Source organism: Lissotriton helveticus, chromosome 1_1 (genome assembly GCF_964261635.1).
Source record: "Lissotriton helveticus chromosome 1_1, aLisHel1.1, whole genome shotgun sequence".
NCBI lineage: Eukaryota > Metazoa > Chordata > Amphibia > Caudata > Salamandridae > Lissotriton > Lissotriton helveticus.
The window spans coordinates 1055674857-1055696336 of record NC_136057.1 but is presented as its reverse complement, the minus strand read 5'-3'; the positions used below and the strand labels follow the sequence as shown (position 1 = coordinate 1055696336).

Here is a 21480-nt window from a genome sequence, read left to right as displayed (position 1 = left end):
GGGTGACACACATTACACGTCATGGGCTTCTCAGTTAGCACAGGGAATTTAAACATTTAAATAACTTTGCTTAGCTGCTCAGTAGAACACATTGGTAAGTCCACAAGTGGGAACTCCACCTGCAAGCCATACCAAGATACTTCTAATGTTGGAGATCGTCACAGATGAACCTATTCACCACCCCAGAAAATTCATAATGCCCACACTTTATCTCCATGTACCAACATCCACAGTCCATGGCCAATACACTATGGATGAATTAGTCCAGAATGTTTGCCTATGCTTTTGCACCTTTTCCACGGCCAACAAGTTTAATTCCCTAGGTCTTCTTAAGGGTTTTGCGTTCCAATACTGCAAAATTTAAACTGCGTGATTTGCAACTTCTAGTTTAATATCTTCATAGGGAATCAGTCTCTCTTCCTTGGTGGTGGAATACCCCCTGATTCATCTTTCCTCTTGGTGGTTCAGGGAAAAATGTAGTGAAAAAGCACCTATGATGAAGTCCAACGGACCGAAACACATTGGCTGGGCTGACTGATAAAAGTTGTGTTTTGAAAAATGAATAAAAGTTGGTTTCTGAAACGCATTCGGAAGACTCCTGAAAATTGAATATTTTTGAAATTGTTCATATCAGATGTGTTTCTTGACTTTTTATTGCTTGAATCTTGGCTGGAAATAGATTAACATAGTAGATACTCCTTTTCAATTGTTTGTTTTGGGTGTTTAATAGTTGTGGCTTCTAAGCCGTAGGGCCGCGAAAAGTAGAGCTCAAGAGTTTTCAAGATATTCAGTAAGTCACACTAGTGCGACGTTAGGGCCCTCACTGCTTGTGTTTATTTATTGTGTACTTCCTATGCAGACGACACTCAACTGATCCTGTCTCTTGACAAGGGCTCTTTTGGGTTCGATCTTTAAAAACTCTTTTGTAAACATTATTCGTTGGCTGAGAAAAAAACATCTAAAATGCAATTCTCACATCACAGAAATTCTGTTGATCTGGAAGTCAATTTTTTTCACTCCGATGATGTGGTGGCTGGACTCTGTGCCTCCTCTCCCACCCACAGTAGAAGTGGCTAAACATTTGGGAGTCAAATTTGATACCCTCTCTTTTCGACCAAAAGCACTATCAGTAGCTGGTACGTGCTTCTCATTGATTTAACTCTTGAAAAAATGATTTTGACTTCCGCCCCCTAGCCACAAGGAAAACTGGCTTTTGTCCTGATTACATCGAGGCTGGATTATTGTAAAAGTCTGTATGCAGGGAATTCTAAACAACTGTCTCACAAACTTCAGATAGTCCAACAAACACCTGCCAGACTGGTGCTTAAACTCCGCAAATATAGTACTTCTAAAACACTCAGAGATCTACATTGACTACCGATTCGTAAGATGGTCTTATTTAAGATACTTGTTATGATTTGAATCCTCTATAAATACTATATTCATTCAGATTTTTTCCATGTTTCATGCACAGCTCAGCAATGGTCAGAATGTTGGAGAGGATCAGAGATTGGATCTGGAGGCACTGAGGCTCCGCCTTCTGGAGCGGGATAATACAGTGCAAGCTCTGCAGGAGGCAATCCATGGCTTACAAGAGCAGCTCAATTCAGCCAAAGACTTGGAGAACAAGCAGGCAGAGCAGGTACAGTCAATACATTATCAGAACGGTATGGTGGCAAGCCTCATCTGCCTGTGTTTGTGTTAGTGTGTGTTACTGTATAATAGTGGAATAAAGGACTCCTGAATGAACTCCAATTCAGTTGGTGCATTATTCTGTACATGGTGCATTCAGGTGTCCTGAAATCAATGGTGGTGTTCAGGAGTGTGGCACTGAATGGTATCAGAAGATCGTATCGGCAGTGCTTTCTCACAATACTGTCTGATCTTCATTTTTTGCCAGTGTGGTATTGATATGACATTTTCTTGCTTTCTTCCTCAGCTTCGCTCGCTACAAGAGGTGATTAGTTTGAAAGACGCTCGTTTCCAAGAACTTGTGCATCATCATGATGAAGAAATCAGAGAGCTTACAACTCAGTCAGAAACACGTCTAAAGGAGCTTTTACAACAGCATGAGGAAACACTCAAACAGCTAGCAGAGTGCTCAGATGCTGGATCTGACACGCAACAGGTAAGGCCTAGTGTACATAAAAGCATCTGGTATAGAACAGTGAGTCTGTCCTTGTTTGCAGTGCAAGACCACTGATCTTCTGGACTTTTGAGGTTATGTCACCGGACAGTGCCCAGTGATCTGTCCGATATGATTCGCTAGGTAGGGTGTGAGAAGCCCTTCTTTGGATTTCCTGGGTGATTCTTGTGCCATTACCTCTTTTGTGATGGGATCCAAGACTCCAAGACTCTCAGTAAAGTTTGCCCAGACATGCCCTGAAATTTCATTGTGAAGCTACACCTTTGACAGTCTAGTATATATATATTTTTTTTTGCAGAGTTTTATATAGCGCGAACTAGAACCGAACCGAATCAGTTATCAGAGCGCTTTACATAGCACCAGTTACGTTACATGAGGACACACTTTCATTTTTTTTTTAGGCACGGGGAGATTAAGTGATTTGCCCAGAATCACAGGGGGTATTTGGCGTCGTTACCGAGACTCGAACCCAGATCCCCAGGTCCGAGGTCGAGCGCCTTAGCCGTTAGGCCAACCCCTCTTGCGGCCCCCCTTGAGTGTGGCGTGTGCTTGGATACCACAAAGCGAATCAATGTGCATGACACGCGGCAGCATGGGTCGTGTGCTCAGATGCTCAAGAATGGAACTTTTTTTTAAAACTCTGCTGACGAGGCCTTGGCAATGGGTTGTGCAGAGACTCCCATTGGTGTTTTGAGAGAAGGGAAACTGTACTATGGCTCCTGTTATAACCAATATGTTTCTACTAGACTCTGAGGACATTGCAGAGGAAGCAAGAAGAGCAGGAAGAGGCACTGCTGGGACGGACACGTGTGGTCGAAATGCTTCAGCAAGAGTTACAGAATGCAGATGAACAAAAGCAGGTGCTGTCCCAAGTGTTTGTCAGAACTCTCACTTTCCTTTTTAGCCCATTGAATGACCTTCCTGTTTCCTTAACACCATTCTGATTTCTCAGCTCTGTCCTCCTCTTTCTTAGTTCTCCACCTCTTCATCCTTAGTACTTGATTAGATGTTATGCGTGAAACACTGCAGACAGTCAAGTGCAGTTAATGCTGGAAAATGATCTAGATGTTGTATGGGGCCTTGTTTTTTCATGAGTGAAACTGTTGACTATATTTTTATAAGAGTTAGCCCCAATTTATTAAGGTAGTGTGGGTCTAAAGTGTGTGGTTTTGCCTTGCCCTATTTTGTCTCTTATCTAGCTAGAAATGAAACCTTGTCATCTGAATTTCCTTGTCATGAGATTCTATGTGTAAATAGGAGAATGTTCCTTGTCCTGTGTGGTTCCTTAAGAGTGAGAGAGCAAGTGAATGAGAATAACCTCGATGGCAGTGATTCTGCACTGTTCAGTGTGGTATGTTGTTTAGATGGTGTGTATATAAGACTGCAGTCCATGCATTATCTTGCTATGTGTGAGCCCTGTGGGTAGGAGCTCAAAACTATGCCTTGCTTGTGTTTCCTTGCCTAGCTTGTTTATGCATAAGCAGGGCCATTCTCTGTTCAATGCACCCTAGTCTAGATGGTGTTTGTAGACACACACAATAAGTGTCTTGTTCTGTGTTGTCCCTGTTGCAGATGATGCAGTCCTACTTGTTTCTTTATGTAGATCCTGTGTTGGTGTTTGTCATGATATTTTGTATAAAACTGGAGAGTGCGCCGTCTCTTAGTGATATTTTGTTAACATTTTTTAAATCAAGCTGTGGCTCTGTCATGTTTCTTGTGATCCTTTGTAAAATGTAATGTAATGGCCACCTGTATATATCATTAGCACCTCTGTGGCAAAGAAGGACAATGTGTTTTAGACTTGTGGATTGTTGTTTAGATATTCTGGCGTATAGCGGATGGTGAGTCTTGTTGTGTTTCTTGAAGTCTTTGGTAAACTTGAAGTGATGAGAGAGAGTAGAATTATCTAGGAGAGTCTGCTAATTACAGTGTAGGGATGATTTGTGGTTAAGTATTCTTTCTGTGATGTATGGTAGTGTTGCAGATTGCTTTGGTGATGAGGTTCATGAGCTTGCATGTGGATAGGAGTTTAAACCTAGTTGCCTGTTTTTCATATTTTTAAAGTGAAATGTTTCTGATGATTTGGATTACTCTACCTTCTCTGCATTTAAACATTTGTAGTCCGGAACCACTTTTTCTCCAGTAGGTCCATGATAGTACTTTTCAGTAGTTGAGTTTTGCATGAGTGAGCTTGATGTTTGAGGGACGTTCAGTAGGAAATGGCTGACTGCTTCCTATTAGCTTGGTATAATAGTTGCCTGAAGTTATGCTATTGTTGGTGTATCATTTTTAGGTCGAAGCACGACCTGCTTCAATGCGTAAGCATTGATTGCAGTCGGCTTCGACAACTATTGCTACCCGTTTTTGGGAATGTGGACAGGAGAGGGTGCACGAGCGCAGATTTGCTCAGTTTTGACCTCGTGAGCGCGCACGGTGCCGTGCCCCTCTCCTGCCCCATTCCCTTGGCAAACACACTCCACACTCACGCATGCGCACATACACAGGCATACACAGGCACACACAGACTGCATACACACACGCAAGCCCACGCGCACACACACAGACACACGCACACACACAGACACACGCACAGACACATTCGAACACACACAGACACACGCGCCACCCCCACCCCCACCCCCACCCCGAGGACCGGGAGCTCTCCTGCCCCAGCTGCCGTCCGGTGAGTGGGGCACTGTAGTGGCAGTGGGGCAGTGTTCTAGTTGAGAGCCTGCAAGCCTCTCGAGAGGCTCCGGGCGGCATTCCTGTGGTGACAGAGTGGCCCCGAGAGGCAGCGGGCCGCTCCAGCGGTCATTTCCACGTCTGGGCACGTTGCCGGTGCCCGTTTCCCTCCCCCGGTGTGTTCTCAACGTGCGGGGGCATTCCTCCAGAGTCCACGAGACTCCAAAGAAGGGGCAAGTTGGTCTTCGAGCCCCGAGGCTCCAGCAGGCGGCAAGTTGCTTCCACGAGCCCAGTGAGGCTCAGGGGGCATATGTGTTGACGAGGCCCGATAGGCTCAAGGCGGCATTCTGTTGATTTAGAGCCCACCAGGCTCACGGGCATTGCAAGTGTTTTGAGTCCCCTGAGCGGTCTGTATAATTTTTACTTCCGTAACAACCTGTGTGCTTCCCCCACATCGGCCCTTGACGTTTATGCATTCATCTCTTCCTCGCTGTGTTGGTCTGAAAAGCCGCTTGTCTGCCATGCTGCCTGCCGTAGTAGCGGAAAGTCCAATGTTTTCGACTCTCGCCTTCAAGAAAAGACAACCAACACTACTGCGTGCTTTGTGTTGTGTTGACTTTATTCGTAGTCTGCCTTTTGATGTTCTGCCTTTTACTGATGAGCCTGCTCATGACATACGTTTGAAAGAGAAGATCACAGTGTCAGAAAGGACGTCTTATTAACATTTTTCAGCAGAACGAAAATGCTGTGTGGCAGATTTATTGTTAACGATTCCCAGAAATGTAGAGTCTGCTATAATTTTATGCAATATATTTGTGATTCTAGGGAGCCGATGTACTTCAGCTCAGTCTGAGTGTGCACGATAGTGTGCGTGGGACACGAGCGCGCGGTAGCCAAGTGTAAAGGTGCTCTTCTTCCCTCAAACGAGGGAGACGAAATGCTGCTGTACTCCTCTGTAGTCCTTGTTTTGCCACTCTTCTCACACAAGAGCCCCACAGAGCCGCCCAGCTGCTGTGCCTCCTTGGCGCTGCACAGCTATTTGTTTCACACGGGCTCCAACCCTGCTGTGGCTCTTTGTTTTGGCAGGCTCTCTTTATATATGTATGTTCTTCCTGTCGAAATGTATGGCTGCCCATGCGACTCCCCCCTTTGTTCAGTAAACCATCAGGCGTCAAATGTAATGTTACCAAGAGAAACGGTGTCCATGTATTTCGAAACCAGGATAGGCCAGTGGACCACGATCTTGTATTTAGATTGCAGTGTGCTTTATGAGCATGGGTGCTAATCCTATGTCAAGACACACGTTTGGGTTTACGTTTTTTAAATATTTAAAATGTTGTAAAAGGTTCCTTTATTAAGTTTGCATTGGCTGATTAAATTCTGTTCAGGAAGTATTTTATTCACAGTAGCTCATTTCCCCATCCCATTATAATACTTATCACGGCTCAAAAACACAGCTTTAATGATATCACATTCTCTGAGAACTTTTTGGGGATTGCGCCTTAAGCACTATTTTATGGCCTTGCTGCTTTCACATGCATCCTTTCTGCTGCAGATTGCCCTCACAACTTCTATTGTGAACAACAGAATCTGCACTTACTCTTCCAAGTCACATTACTTGAATGATTTAAGGCAATACATTCAGGTTACATTATAATTTGTAGGTGTTGGTTTCAAATGCTCTTTCTGGCAGCATCTTCCAGTTCTATGTTAGTAAATATGATTTGAAACGCTGCAGAGGGTCTTGTCCAGCCATTATGTATTTAACAATTCTATTCAGTTTCAAAAGCTGCTATTTACAATAGTTCGATTTCACTTTTCATTAAAAACAATCTTACTGCAGCTAATACAGATCATGCGTACTCTGCATAATTTTAAGAGGTGTGTACCTATGCTACTTCTCTATGAGTGAAGCAAATGTGTGACCCTCCGCAACTATCAATTTTTAATGTATTTTCTTAAAGCATAAGTAAATACAATTAAAAACAGGTGAAACCTATTGATTTCACTGCAGACCGCCATCTGAATTGCCTTTTAAATCTGTATCATCAGTGTTGGATTTGGTGGCTCTTTTACTGCTTCCGGGCAGAGTAAATCAGACCATTTATAAATGGCTACTGCTTATAAACAGTCACAGTGTTCAACAATTGTATAGCTCTGTAATCCCTAGTTGTTTTTTTTGCACGTTATTTAAGACACTCCCTTTATTACATTACCCACGCTTCTGGCGTTACCCTTTCAATCCACTTTTTGCTGCTGTACTGTCCCTCACATTTTAGCAAATTAAGGCGTTATGTGGGGCTGTTAGGGCAGGACGATGGTAGGTGGTATTGCAAGTTATTTCACCCTTCGCCCCCTCTCAACCCATTGTAACCTCCTTCAGCGCTGTGCACCCCTTCACACACTCGCACATAGCTGATGATCACTGCGTGCTCTCAGAGAGGCCAGGTATTGGATGGGCGTACATCAGCCGTGTGATGTGACTACAGGCCAGGTAATGTCCCCCAAGTGACTTGTGTTCCCACTATCTTTCCGCAGCTTGCACCTGTTTAGTCCTCCCATGCACCCAAATGTGCTGCATTATACCGCATAATTTGGCCTCTTTTTTTTATTTGTATTTTTTATACCCAACGCTTCTCTCTCTCTCTCTCTCTCTCTCTCTCTCTCTCTCTCTCTCTCTCTCTCTCTCTCTCTCTCTCTCTCTCTCTCTCTCTCTCTCTCTCTCTCTCTCTCTCTCTCTCTCTCTCTCTCTCTCTCTCTCTCTCTCTCTCTCTCTCCCCACCTTTCTCTCTCTCTCTCTCTCTCTCCTCCCCTCTCTCTCTCTCTCTCCTCCCCTGTGTCTCTCTCTCTCTCTCTCTCTCTCCTCCCTTCCCTCTCTCTCTCTCTCTCTCCTCCCCTGTCTCTCTCTCTCTCTCTCTCTCTCTCCTCCCCCCCTCCCTTCTCTCTCTCTCTCTCTCTCTCTCTCTCTCTCTCTCTCTCTCTCTCTCTCTCTCTCTCTCTCTCTTCCCCACCTTTTCTCTCTCTCTCTCTCTCTCTCTCTCCTCCCCTCTCTCTCTCTCTCTCTCTCCTCCCCTGTGTCTCTCTCTCTCTCTCTCTCTCTCTCTCTCTCTCTCCTCCCCTCCCTTCCCTCTCTCTCTCTCTCTCTCCTCCCCTGTCTCTCTCTCTCTCTCTCTCTCCTCCCCCCCTCCCTTCCCTCTCTCTCTCTCTCTCTCCGCCCCTCCCCCCAGCCCGGAATACAGTACCACTGTGATCACAAAATTCTTAAGCACCCTGCAACACTGGGGATTTACAGGAATCCAAACACCAGCGTAAAGTACTCCAACAACAATGACGTCTGTCTTATAAATGCCACAAAAAAAATGTTAATATTTCACTTCTGTTCTTGGATTTTCGTGAATATACAACACATATTGCATTACAAATGCTATAGGTGTCACATTTGTGAAAGTTAAAACTATTGGCATTGTAAATGACAAAGCTACTTTAGCTATTTTCACAACCAACACATAAATAAAAAAAATGTAATTTACAATACCAATGGCTCAAACTTTCCTAATGCGAGACCTATTGCATTGCAAATGCTTGTTTGCATTCATTGTTACTCATAAAAGGTTGGCTTTTCTGGCTTTCGTATTGTTAATTATTTGCAATGAGCAAACTGCTAGGCGGAGCCAACAATAAGACCTGCGGGTGCCTAGATTATGATGGCTTGGTACCTTTGAGCAATGTCTTCTGCAAGTGTCTGGAAATAATCAGCAATCAGTTCTAGTTACTAGAGATGGTTATATTTGCCAAGTTCTTAAAAATTCATGATTTGAAATATATGCAGTTGTGCAGCATTTCTGATTAGCACACCAATTAGAAGCATTCCAAGGCGGCTAATATAGGCATAGCAATGTATTTCTACTTCCTTATATGTCTCTATAGAAATGAATGTTTGTCAATTTTGAACAGTAATAATGAGGGGTATTTGCTCACGTTTGGTTATTACAGGACTCATAGGAGTGCATTTCCTCAGTTTAAGTTGTAGTGTGGTCTGGCAATTGGAGAGGTGCCTTTTTACACTGAGAGCTTAAATCATTTGATGTCCATATGCAAAGTTTTGGCAACTTCAGATATTCTCTGATATTGGAGAGTTTGATTGCTGTTGTTGATAACTTGGAGTAGTTTGTCTCCAATATCAAGTAGGAATGCCTCTGTTCTTTTGCTAGACCGAAGCCAACTGTCCAGCAGATGGTGGTGTTCTAGAAGTCATTGAAGTTTCTGAATGCTTGTGTTTTCAACAATCGAGAGGTCTCTTTGATGAGCACCAGTTGCTGGCTCTAAGAAATGCTTTGAGATATGTGTGATCAAGGATGTTTATAGTAAATTTGGTTTATGCATGTCTTGAATAACTTGTTCTTCAAGTTTGTTATGAGGGATTCTAGTTCTTGGAATCATTCCTCTAATAGATGTTATAGGAAGCTGGTGACTAGGCAGGATAAGATGATCAGATTTGTTTCAGTAGATACTATGTGATGGAATCTAAACGTGGTGCTGTGAGCTGTAGGCATCGTTTCTTGCTGTGAAATGTGGATCCCATCTTGGCTTGCTTATTTGAATGTAGGTTTTTGTTTGGCTTTGATTGGGGGTTGTCTCCCATTATGTATGCATTTTCAGAGAGGAAGGTTACCATGGTGTTGCACCAGCTGGCAAGCGTATTGCCTTCATTGTGTTGCTTATGAAGACTACATGATTTTGTTGGTGCAAAAATATTTTTTGCAGAGATTAAAATTGTCTTGTTAGCGAATGAGTGTGTTGACTTTGAAGACTGCTGTTTTACATTGTAGCCAGTTTCATTGAACTTTAGTGAAGTACATTTTTTTGCTTAGTTCTGCTTTGTTCCAGACTAGTTTTTCTTTCCTGCTTTGGCCATTAAGAGAGGCTACTAATGTGGTGGTTTCTTTTTAGGTCTCGCCTGTCAATGCGCATGCGCATTGAGCGGGGCGAGACTATAGGGGCTTAAACAGACTTTAACCAGACAGGCGATTTGATGAAGTACATGTGCGCTTTTAGCTCAATGCGCAAGCGCAAGGAGTTAAAATGCGCGTGCACAGCATCAAATCGTCTGCTTGGTGCCGCCAGCAGCTCTTCCCGCTCCGCCCCCTGCTGCATCAAAGGCTTTGCGCTCTGCCTCAGCCCAGCCATTCTGCTCCCCTAATTTCTTTTAACTTGTTTTCACGTCTTTTACGGCCGCGCTCTGCTTTCACTTTACTTTCAGTTTTCCTCTCTTGATATAACTTAATACTGCAGCCTGCCTTTCTCTCACAGACAGACCAGCCTTAGTGCGTGCGCTCTCACTCTCCAGCACCGCTTTAGATTTCCCATTTACTTTCGCTTTCCTTGTTTCAGGACTCTCTTTCTCTCCTAGCTTTACTCTTTGCTATCTGCCTCTTAGTATCACCCGTTGGTATTAATTTCTGCTACCAATACCTCCTCTGCTATTCCTTCTCTGTGAAGTGGCTCTGTGCACTTCTGTGTTAAACCTTCTGACTGCAGTTTCTTTCCCAGCTCCTCTCTTGATATAACTTAATACTGCAGCCTGCCTTTCTCTCACAGATAGACCAGCCTTAGTGCGTGCGCTCTCCCACGGGCAGCTTGGCCTCAGGCATTCACCCTAGCGCGACTTCTCCTCCCCCCTAATTACATCCCTGCTGTTTACTTCTTTCACAGCCGCGAGGCCGTGCTTCAAAGGAATCCGCCGTCTGCTTTAATTACATTAGCTTAGTTTTGGTGATTTTGGTTAATATTGGGTCTAAAGTTACTTTTTTTATTGCCGCGCGGCGCCAATGCTTCTTTTTTTAAGTTTTTCTCGGATTCTTTTCTGGAGTCTGGCCTTTACTTGTCTTGGCATACGATCCACTGCATCTCTTCACCTGCCCTCATCATTATCACTTCCGCTAGCGTCCTGTCCTTTTGATTCCACTTACCGCATCTCTTTTCGTAGCCCCCTTCATTTCTAATTCTGTCTCATCCGTTTGCGTAGTCTATTTCCTGGTCTCACCTGTCATATCTTATGACTTCTTTTTTTTCTCTGGACCTTCCCCCAAGTCTTGTACTTTTCCAGACACATTTTAAACTTTCTTTTTCCCGACTTAAGCCTTTCTCTCTGACCTATTATCTCTTCTCACCCTCCTTCCCTTTGCATGCCTCATGACCACCCACCATACCATGCTGCTCTCGGCTTCTCCCCGTTCCTGTACACCCCTTGTTCGAGCCACCGTCTTTTTGTGTATTGAATCATGCCATGCCCAGCTAGCTCTGCCCTGCATCCTCTTACAGCTCATCGTTTGCACTCGTAGGAGGCGTTTACTGCGGGGTCTCCTTTCCTTCATTCTTTCATCATCGCTTTCATGGTACAATGTGAGATTTCCTGCTTGCACCCAAGAGCGAGAATGTCAGCGAATGCAAATATGTGCAGAGTAGAAAGACTCCTCTGCTGGAAACAGCTGCCGGCTCAGCTGGTCGCCTCACTTTGGTGACTCCTCGGTGCCAAGGAGAAGGGTTAGCGGGTCGGTGCTGCTGTATGTATTTATTTATTTTAATTATTTAGTGCATTTTTATATAGCGCGGACTTTACCCAAAGGTGTCAGAGCGCTTCACAACAGAACCAGGAACGTTACATGAGGAGAATAGTCCATATTTTACACGTTACAGAAACATGTACTGTTACGTTCAGGAGCCTTGTCCTTGGAACAGCTATTAATAGGCTGAGGTTTGGACTCAGCACTTCGGAGGCTTCTAGAGCACAAAGTATGCCAAATAAATGTAGCTGCTCGTTCATCGATCAGGCCTTCGCCTTTCAGTGATAATCGCCCTCAGTGTTTACTCTGTGGAGTCTCAGTGACGTCATCCTCCTTTGCTCAAGCACCACAGTGCTGGCAAGTGGCCCCGTGTCATGTTTATCACTCAGCCGTCCCTGCCGCTTTAGCCAGCATCACTTTTAGAGCCCGCGTCTTTGACTTGGAGTACCGCTCTATTAACAGAAATATGTACGTTCTTTTATAGAACGTTATCTCATCATAAAGTACTTATCAACTATGTACAGAAAGTAAAGTCCACATTTGTAAAGCGCACAATCACCCGTAAGGGTCTCTAGGCGCTGGGGGGCCGTCGGGAAGATTAAGCGAGCTATTGCCCAGAGTCACATGGTGCTGGGCTGACCTGCCGCCGGAGCCGGGGATCGAACCGTGGTCCCCAGATTCCAGCGTCAGTCGCCCTGGCCGCGGCGCCACACCTCTTCCTCATAGTATTTACAAAAATATTGCAAAGCACAGGCGCGCGCTTGGCCTCGCACACCACCATCATTTGTCTTCAAAGGCTTGAAAGCTTGAAGGCAATCTGCTTCCCCGCCCCCCTGGTGTTATGGCTTTTCTCGCTCACTAATGCGTTTTTTCCCCTCCCACCCTTCATTTGATGTCCAGTGGCCTCTGCCTGTCGCCTCTCCGTCCTTCACAGCCCCTCTCTGTCATGGAATCTCAAATTTGGGGACTACATCTTCAAAACAAGCCTGTTCATGTTGACACCTGCGATTAGAATCCTTTCTTTCTTTCATCCTTTTTTTCCTTCTTTTCTTTCCTTCCTTTCCTTCTTTTCTTTCCTTCCTTTCCTTCCTTCCTTTCCATCCTTTCTTGCCTTCCTTTTCTTTCTTTTCTTTCTTTCTTTCTTTCTTTCTTTCTTTCTTTCTTTCTTTCTTTCTTTCTTTCTTCCCTTCCCTTCCACAGCATCACTCAGCACCACCACAGCATCACTCAGCACCACCACAGCACCACTCAGCACCACCACAGCACCACCACAGCACCACTCAGCACCACCACAGCATCACTCAGCGCCACCCCAGCATCATTCAGCGCCACTCCGGAATCACTCAGCACCACCACACCACCCCAGCATCACTCAGCGCTACCCCAGCATCACTCAGCGCTACCCCAGCATCACTCAGCACCACCACATTATCACTCAGCACCACCACAGCACCACTCAGCACCACCACAGCATCACTCAGCACCACCACAGCATCACTCAGCACCACCACAGCATCACTCGGCACCACCACAGCACCACTCGGCACCACCACAGCACCACTCGGCACCACCACAGCATCACTCAGCGCAACCACAGCATCACTCAGCGCAACCACAGCATCACTCAGCGCAACCACAGCATCACTCAGCGCAACCACAGCATCACTCAGCGCAACCACAGCATCACTCAGCGCAACTACAGCATCACTCAGCACCACCACAGCACCACTCAGCACCACCACAGCATCACTCAGCGCAACCACAGCATCACTCAGCGCGACCACAGCATCACTCAGCGCGACCACAGCATCACTCAGCGCGACCACAGCATCACTCAGCGCAACCACAGCATCACTCAGCACAATCCACAGCACCACTCAGCACCACCACAGCATCACTCAGCGCAACTACAGCATCACTCAGCACCACCACAGCACCACTCAGCACCACCACAGCATCACTCAGCGCAACCACAGCATCACTCAGCGCGACCACAGCATCACTCAGCGCGACCACAGCATCACTCAGCGCGACCACAGCATCACTCAGCGCAACCACAGCATCACTCAGCACAATCCACAGCACCACTCAGCACCACCACAGCATCACTCAGCGCAACCACAGCATCACTCAGCGCAACCACAGCATCACTCAGCGCAACCACAGCATCACTCAGCTCAACCACAGCATCACTCAGCACCACCACAGCATCACTGATTCAAATATGTTCTTTCAATGTTTCAAGCTGTTTTCAAGCTTTCAAGCTTTATTACACATCACAAAAAGATGTTAATATTTCACTTCAGTTCTTGGATTTTCGTCACAATAAAAAACACTGAACATAATCTTCACAAAAGTTATTTACAAAAGTTTAAGCTATTGCCATTACAAATTAAATAATTTATTTAAGTATTAATCATTTAAAAAAATTAAAAGCCATTGTTATTTGTAATATCAATACATTTAAGTCACGTAAATACAAAACATGTTGCATTACAAATGCTATAGGTGTAACATTTGCGAAAGTTATAACTATTGCCATTGTAAATGACAAAGCTATTAATTTAGCTATTTCAAAAAACAACAATAATAAAAAAAAATCATTTATAAGACCAATAGCTCAAACTTTCCTAATGCGAGACCTATTGCATTTCCAATGCTTGTTTAGTAGAGTGGGCGTTTTTCATCTAGCTTGAAGGAAGTCTGATGATTTGCATAGTAAGGTTAGGTTTTCGGGTTTTCTTGTCTCAAAGTGAGATTGTGCAGCATGACAAATTGATATGTAGGTCTTATTGAGTATGTATATCGTTTTTGGGTAAAGCAAAGCTAATAACTAAACCTTGTCGTCTCATGTGGAACCCTGTTTAGATATTGTATAAGCAAGAGACCACACCCTGTTCTACTTGATTCATCATCTAGATGTGCATGAAAATCGAAATCCTGTGTTCTCTCATGTCGTACTGTGTGTAGGTTGCGTTTAAAGCACCCTGCTCTTTATTTTGTCTTTCGATGCTCCATGTGACACTTTTTTTCCATTGTGATCTTGTAGATCCTGTCACAGCATTTTAGAGCAATGGAAGCTGAGCTAACTTCATTAAAGGCTGAGTTGGATTCTGAGAAGCAGTCCTCCAAGGCGACAGCTGAAAGGATGGAGGTGGAAGTGGCAGCCAAAGAAACCGTAATCGGCTCCCTGCAGGGGGAGCTACAAAGCCTCTCCCTTGAATTACAGCAAGTGAAGGGAGCCCACGCTGAGCAGGACCTACTGGGGAGCTCCAGGATGGAAGAACACAGAAAGGAGGTGCATAATCTGACAGAGGCCCTGGAACAAGCAAGGCAGCAGTGCAATGAGCTAGAATTGCAGAGCAGCTCCACCGATGAAAAACACAAGGCGGAGGTGTGCAGTCTGATGGAGGCTCTGGAGCAGTCGAGAAGAGCCCATGAAGAACTGCAATTACGTGTGGAACCCATGGAGGAGGCGCCCACAAGTGAGATGCAGAATCTTATGGAGTCCTTGGAGAAGACAAGAAAAGACTTTGAGGAACTGGAATTACTTGGGAGAGCCAAGGATGAAATGCACAGGGACGAATTGCAAAGACTGAAGGATGCCTTTGAGCAGGCAAGGTCATCCCATACTGAGCTGGATTTTGAAAAGAGTGGATGGAAAGAGATAGAGACACAGAACATTACAGCATCATCAGAGCAGTCTGCGATTGCTCCTTTTGAGACACCAAATGAGAGTATTATGAAAGTGGAGCAAAGGGAGGAGAGAGAGGAAGGAGATACCACGGTCAACCAGCTCATCGCCAGAAGGGAGGAGCTGAATGCAGCCTGTGATGCTCTGGAGGCTCGAAAAGAGGAACTTGTACAAGAAGTAGACAGGCAGACTGTGCAACATGATGACCTCAAACAAAAGATCAATAATTTGCAAGGTACTGCTTTATCCATCTACCTGTCAACTCAAGCCGTTCTCTGTTGGCTAGTAAATACCCAAACAAGGGGGTAAATTAGGAGTACATGCTTATGAGCTAGGTTAGTGCCGCTGCTGTCATTTGGACTGCCACCTTTGCAATGTGGCCAAGGCAAGGAATAGAGAAACAATTGATTTCATTGTTACAAAAGTCACCATTTGCGCAGTAGTATCTCTGTTGTTCCTTGATAATCTCAGTGAGAGCAGCAAAATTCTGGAACACTCTTCCTCTTTCTTTAAAAACTGCTTCGACTCTTAGTGCTTTCAAGAAAGGCCTTAAAACTCACCTCTTCAATATCACTGTCTAACAAATCCCCATTTTTTAGTAATTCCAGTCATTTGTTCTCTCCCACACTGCTCTGCCTTCAACGCGCCAGGATACTATTTTTTTAGTAATAGAGCGCGATATAAAAGCCTTAAATAATAAGAAATAATAATTGATAAGCTGTGAGTGACAATAATTCTGTAGTTTTCTCAGAAACAAATGAAAAACAACAGGGGAATATTGTCCTTAGAGGTGGTATTTTACTCCATCTATACCCTCTCCTTCTGGCCTTTCAACCTCCCAGATAATAAAATGCCTCCACACAAGTGTTTTAAGGCCTGATTTAGAGTTTGGCCAGCAGGTTACTCTGTCACAAATGTGACGGATATTTCTTCCACCGTATTAAATGTGCCTTATATCCAATGGCACTTGTAATACAGCAGACAGGACATATGTCACGTTTGTGATAGAGTAACCCATCTACCGTACTCTAAATCAGGCCATTAGTCTTTTAAGACTCACTCTATTGATGTTTATATAACACTTATGGTTGTACTAATGAAAATCCACCCCAGAATATCTTGGTACAAGAATATCGATGACATGATATCATGGGGCAAAATATCGAAAGGTAAGTGCATGTATGAAAGTATAGATTTGCTATTCCTAACTCCACATCTATGTATTTTGAAGATATATGTATCTCTTAGGTACATATATGTGAAATTAGGTATAGAAAATCTAGACTTAACTTTCAATATTTGTTTTGGTATTTTGTCCTCAATATTGAGTCCCATTAATATTCTGGGGTTCATCTTCAGGGTGCACACCAGTAAAATCAGTAACTCTGGTTCCCTGAGGATCCCTTTCCCAGATTAATTTGAAAAGTGTTAAGGAATAAGTGGCTCCTTACTTGCATTCAATTATCAATTTGTCACGCTGTCACTGGCAATTATTCACCAGCTCTTTAAAAAATTCACTCTGGATTCAGCTGATGCAAAAAATTCCCTCTGATGCTAAAAACTATCGCTCTGTGACTAAGCGTTAATAAAACGTATTGAGAAAGATTCTTCTTTGCAGCTGCAGAAATGTATGATAGAATATCACTTATTACAAGGAGCGCCTTTGGGAGTTTAGTGTCGAGGGTCCAGCATTGAACAGGCTCAAGAGCTACCTCCAGCTTTTCCTCCAGTAGCCAGTCCATTGACAAGGGCGTCCCACAGAGATCCATCCTAAGCTCTACACTCTTTATATTGTATGTGTCCCCCTTAGCCATGATAGTCAAAGCCTATGGCTTTGAAACAGTGTCATACGTGGACGACACACAATTACTAATTAGCCTTGGGGTTCCCACCGACGCTAAACGCAGATTCAAACATTGCATGACGGCCATATTTGACTGTATGACAAACAACCATCTTCTAATTAACCCCAGTAAAACAGAAATCATGCTCCTTGGTGATGCCCAGAAACTATGGACCAACGATTGGTGGCCACCCTCTCTGGAACCCTGCCCCCACCCAAGACGGCAGCCCGCAATCTTGGAGTGATAATAGACAACAAACTCTCCATGTCGGACAACATTAATAATGTGGTTCGCACCAGCTATGGTCTAATGCGTAGTCTTAGAAAAGTGTTTAAATGGATTCATCCATCCTCTCGCATGCCCCTAGTACAGGGACTAATCATAAGCCTCTTGGACTACGGAAACGCATTACTAGCATCCATAAATGATGAACATCTAACAAAGCTTCAGGTCCTGTAGAACACTGAGGCCAGGCTGGCTCTAACCCCCCCCGCCCCCCGCCCCCTCCACCGCTCGCCCACTACTCCCACCCTCATCTGGCTCCCCATCAGAAAGCGGATACATTTCATACTCTGCTGTCTGGTACACAAAACCCTCAACCGTAAAGGACCACGATATCTAGCTAAGAAATTGATTAAACATCAACCATTAAGAACCCCACGCTCCACTAATAAACATTCCTAACTGTACCTAAGGTCCGCACAGTCAGGAACGGTGGTAGATAATTTTCCAGAACTGCCCCTGTAATATGAAACACATTGCTTTTACATCTGTGATTGGAAACCGATCACAAGAAATTCTGTATATCCCTCAAAACCTGGCTATTTTAGCTCTTTCGCTCCTGTTCTTTCTGGTTTTTGAGTATAAGCTAGCGCTGTAAGACCTATGGGTGATGTATGCGCTTAACAAATACCAAATACATACATACATGCATACAATATGAAACCGAAAACTAAAAGGCAATAAAGTAAAAACACCATGAATAATTCTTGTTAGACAAAAGAGGCTCTTGGGCTTTAGAAGTTTCAGCCCTTTGGGGATGGACAGATCCAGCGCCAGATCCATATGTTTCTTAAATTATATGCATTCCTTTTACTCTTAGAATGGAGCTATCTAGAGCAAATATAATTTATCTGCTCCCATCAGTTTAGCTCTTTTTTATGGGAATTAGGAATTCCTTATCCTCCATTTCAGCTTTATTCTGCAATCCCTCACTGCCAATACCAACATCCATATCTGATTCTCCATAGTCCTGGGAATACGATTTGACACAAAGGATGTATTACTTTTCTCTCGGACAGTGAGGTATGGCTGTCTGAAATCAAATGGGATGCTGTTACAGACGTTTGAGCGCTGGTCTTAAATGTATTTCCTCCCTTTTTCATGCGTACTAGAGCAGTATCCAGACAAAGCAACTGATCGCTATGTCAGAGAAATGTCTTTTAAGGATATCAATCTAATAACTTCAAAACAGTGCAAAGCTCTTGTACCGATAAACATGCTCTCTAGTGCATGATTAGTGGAAGTATGGAGGTGGCTCCACCCAGACGCTAGCATCTACTCGTACTTCTCGGGGCTCATAGGGTGTACTCTAGACTAGACTACATCTTTATGTCCAGGGGGGCACTAAGTGTGGAGGATATGGCGGAGTATCAGGCACTGTTTGAGGAAGTGGCACAGCAGGGTATGCTGACGCCTGACTTACGCATGGCCACAATTGTCCCGATATATAAGGAAGGGAAGCCTCCGGAGGACTGTGCGTCGTACCGCCCTATATCGCTGCTGAACGTGGAGGTTAAACTCCTAACAACAATCTTAGCTCTCAGACTACGGCGGGTGATCCCGGACCTGGTCCATTTGGATCAGACAGGTTTCCTACCGGATAGGGCCACCAGACTGAATCTTAGACGGACTCATAATTGGTTGATGAAGGTGCGTGCTAGGCGGGACCCCCACCTGTTTTTATCCCTGGACGCCGAAAAGGCGCTTGACGCAGTACATTGGCCCTTCCTCGAAGGAGCGTTGTCCAGATTCGGCTTCGGACCGAAGTTCAGGCAGTGGGTGCGATTGTTGTATTCAGATCCCAGGGCCAGAGTTAGGGTTAACGGGGTGATGTCTGAGGATTTCCCCATAAGAAGGGAGACCAGACAGGGGTGCACCCTGTACCCATTGCTTTTCGCTCTAACCATAGAAGTAGTGGCATGCGCGATCCGACAGGACGGGGATATTAGGGGCTTTAGAATCGACCAGTCGGACCCGCACAAAGAAAAAATATCATTGTACGCGGACGACGTCCTCCTGTATGTCACCCACCCTGTCACCACTGTCCCGGCGTTGTTCACGGCGCTGGACCGGTATGGCGCTCACAAGGGCTATCAGATTAATTGGCATAAGTCCATTCTCAACGACCCCCGGGGGCGAGAGGACTGGTCCTACTTGCCAGGTATGCTGCGAACTACGGACGAGGGGTTTATGTATTTGGGGGTGTATCTGACATTGGATAGAAACCTCTCATACAAGAGGAACGTCAAGCGGGTGTTGGATAACTTCGCCGAGGATGCTGCTATAGGTGGAAGGCGCTACCCCTCACGATCTTGGGCCGCGCAGCCATGTTTAAAATGATTACACTACCGAGGTTTCTGTACGCCCTACAGAATGAGTACTTTCCGCTTCCTCGCCAGGTGTTTCGTGATATCCACGCAGAATTGAGATCCTTGTTGTGGCTAGGGAAACAGGCCAGGGTGGCACTGGGAACTCTGCAGCGGAACCAGTATAATGGTGGAATTTCCCTGCCAAACATCGAAGCCTATTATTAGGCGGAACATCTCTCACCTATTAATGAATGGTTGCATGCCCCGGCAATGCATCCCACTTATTGCCTTGAGAGGAGAACCATGGCGCGGCGCACCTGCCTATACTATATTTATGGTGGCAAGGGGAAGGAACGACTGCATTCCGCCACCAGAGTCACCCTGGGGATATGGGAGAGGGCGACTAGGGCAATAGGTTGGACACACACACCGACGAAACAGACCCCAATATGGCACTGTTCCTGGCTGCAGGAGCTACACAAACTGCGTGGGTTCCAGAGATGGGATGACATAGGTATCTCCGTACTGGGGACCTGGTGAAGAGAGGGGAACTAAAATCCTTCGGGCGGAATATGGGCTGCGCCACACACAATACTATAGATATGCGCAGCTGCGACATGCATGGTGGGCGGAGGAGGCTTTGGTGGGGCCCCTGCCGGAGTATGCCCCATTGGAGGGACGCCTGTTGCAGGAACTTATCCCGAGCAAGGCAGTCTCCCTGACTTATAAAACATTGATCAATAACACACCGGATGGGCTAGTAAAACTGAGAGAAATATAGGAGCAGGATGTAGGGGAGATGGATACGGTGGATTGGGACACAGCCCTGATGCACCCGAGGTAAGTTGCCATCAAGTCCCGCCTACGAATTATCCAGTATAAAATTTTGCACAGGGTCTATTATGATAGGGTATGCTTACACCGTATGGGGAGGGCTAGTGACACACGGTGCCTCAGGTGTGGTCAGGAGAGGGGGGATTTCTACCACATTACTTGGCAGTGCCCTGACATACAGAACTATTGGACGGAGGTCTTGAGGGAGATGGGGGCGGTCCTGGAGGTCACCCTACCGCTAGATCCCAAATTGGTCCTGCCGGGCATAACAAATGATGTCGACTTGAGCCTCCCACTCCTGATCTTTGTGGTTCTGGCCTTGGTGGTAGCTAAGAGGGATGTGGCGAAGGCATGGGGAGCCTCTACCCCGCCAAGGCAAGATGAGTGAAGGAGGGGCATGGATCTATCATGGCGGCAGAGAGGGTCACATACAAGGCAAGGGGCTGCCCTAAGAAGTTCAATAGAGTGTGGGGGAAATGTCGCCAATATCATGGCTTGGATGGGGGACTGTGAACCAGGGTGGGAGGGGTGTGCGGTCGCATGGGTTGGGGGGTGGATTTATCTGGATCTGTGTCCTAGTATCTTGGGGTCCTTGGAGAAGTAATGTAAAGCCCGAAGGAGGGGAGGATAGAAACATGATTTTGTGGGAGGGGGGTAATGGGTGGGGAGACGAAGGGTGGGGTTTGATGATCTTTTGTGACATGCCAGTTGTGTTCATGCACTGTAAAAAGCAAAAAAAAAAACAACAAAATAAAAAATGATGGGTGTTGCAAAGATTAGAATAAGGTTACCTGTAGAACCACATTTTATAGTATTTCAAGCTAGAGCAGATTTGCTTTGAACTGAAGCCAGCCTTGCTGTTTCCATTCCTTTTGAGGTGGCTATCCAGCTACTGTAAGTGATAGTTGTGAAAATTTCATAGAAACAGCCATGTGGATGTTGGCCTACCAGCTTGGTACTAGCATCAAGTTTAGTTATTACATTTTTTTCCAGTGCCTACACTATTTCTGTAAGTTCGATTTATCAGGACAGTTCAGTCAAAGCATGATATTAATCCACCCAGGAATGACATTGTGTCCTATCAAAATATACAAGTATATTAAATCAATTATGAAAATAACAAATG

At 45.1% G+C, this 21480-nt stretch overlaps 1 protein-coding gene across 3 annotated transcripts in view; it reads left to right on the top strand.

Annotated features, from left to right (window-relative positions):
• Window positions 1-21480, top strand: part of LOC144820657 (golgin subfamily B member 1-like) — a 290085-nt gene that overhangs the window by 72421 nt on the left and 196184 nt on the right. For 2 of the 3 annotated variants that reach the window (XM_078677950.1, XM_078677951.1), the window contains 4 exons: window positions 1475-1642; window positions 1940-2128; window positions 2893-3006; window positions 14441-15320. In XM_078677950.1, the coding sequence (XP_078534076.1) occupies window positions 1475-1642; window positions 1940-2128; window positions 2893-3006; window positions 14441-15320 (1351 nt within the window). The remainder of the gene's footprint in view (window positions 1-1474; window positions 1643-1939; window positions 2129-2892; window positions 3007-14440; window positions 15321-21480) is intronic. The other variant, XM_078677952.1, reaches the window with a different exon arrangement.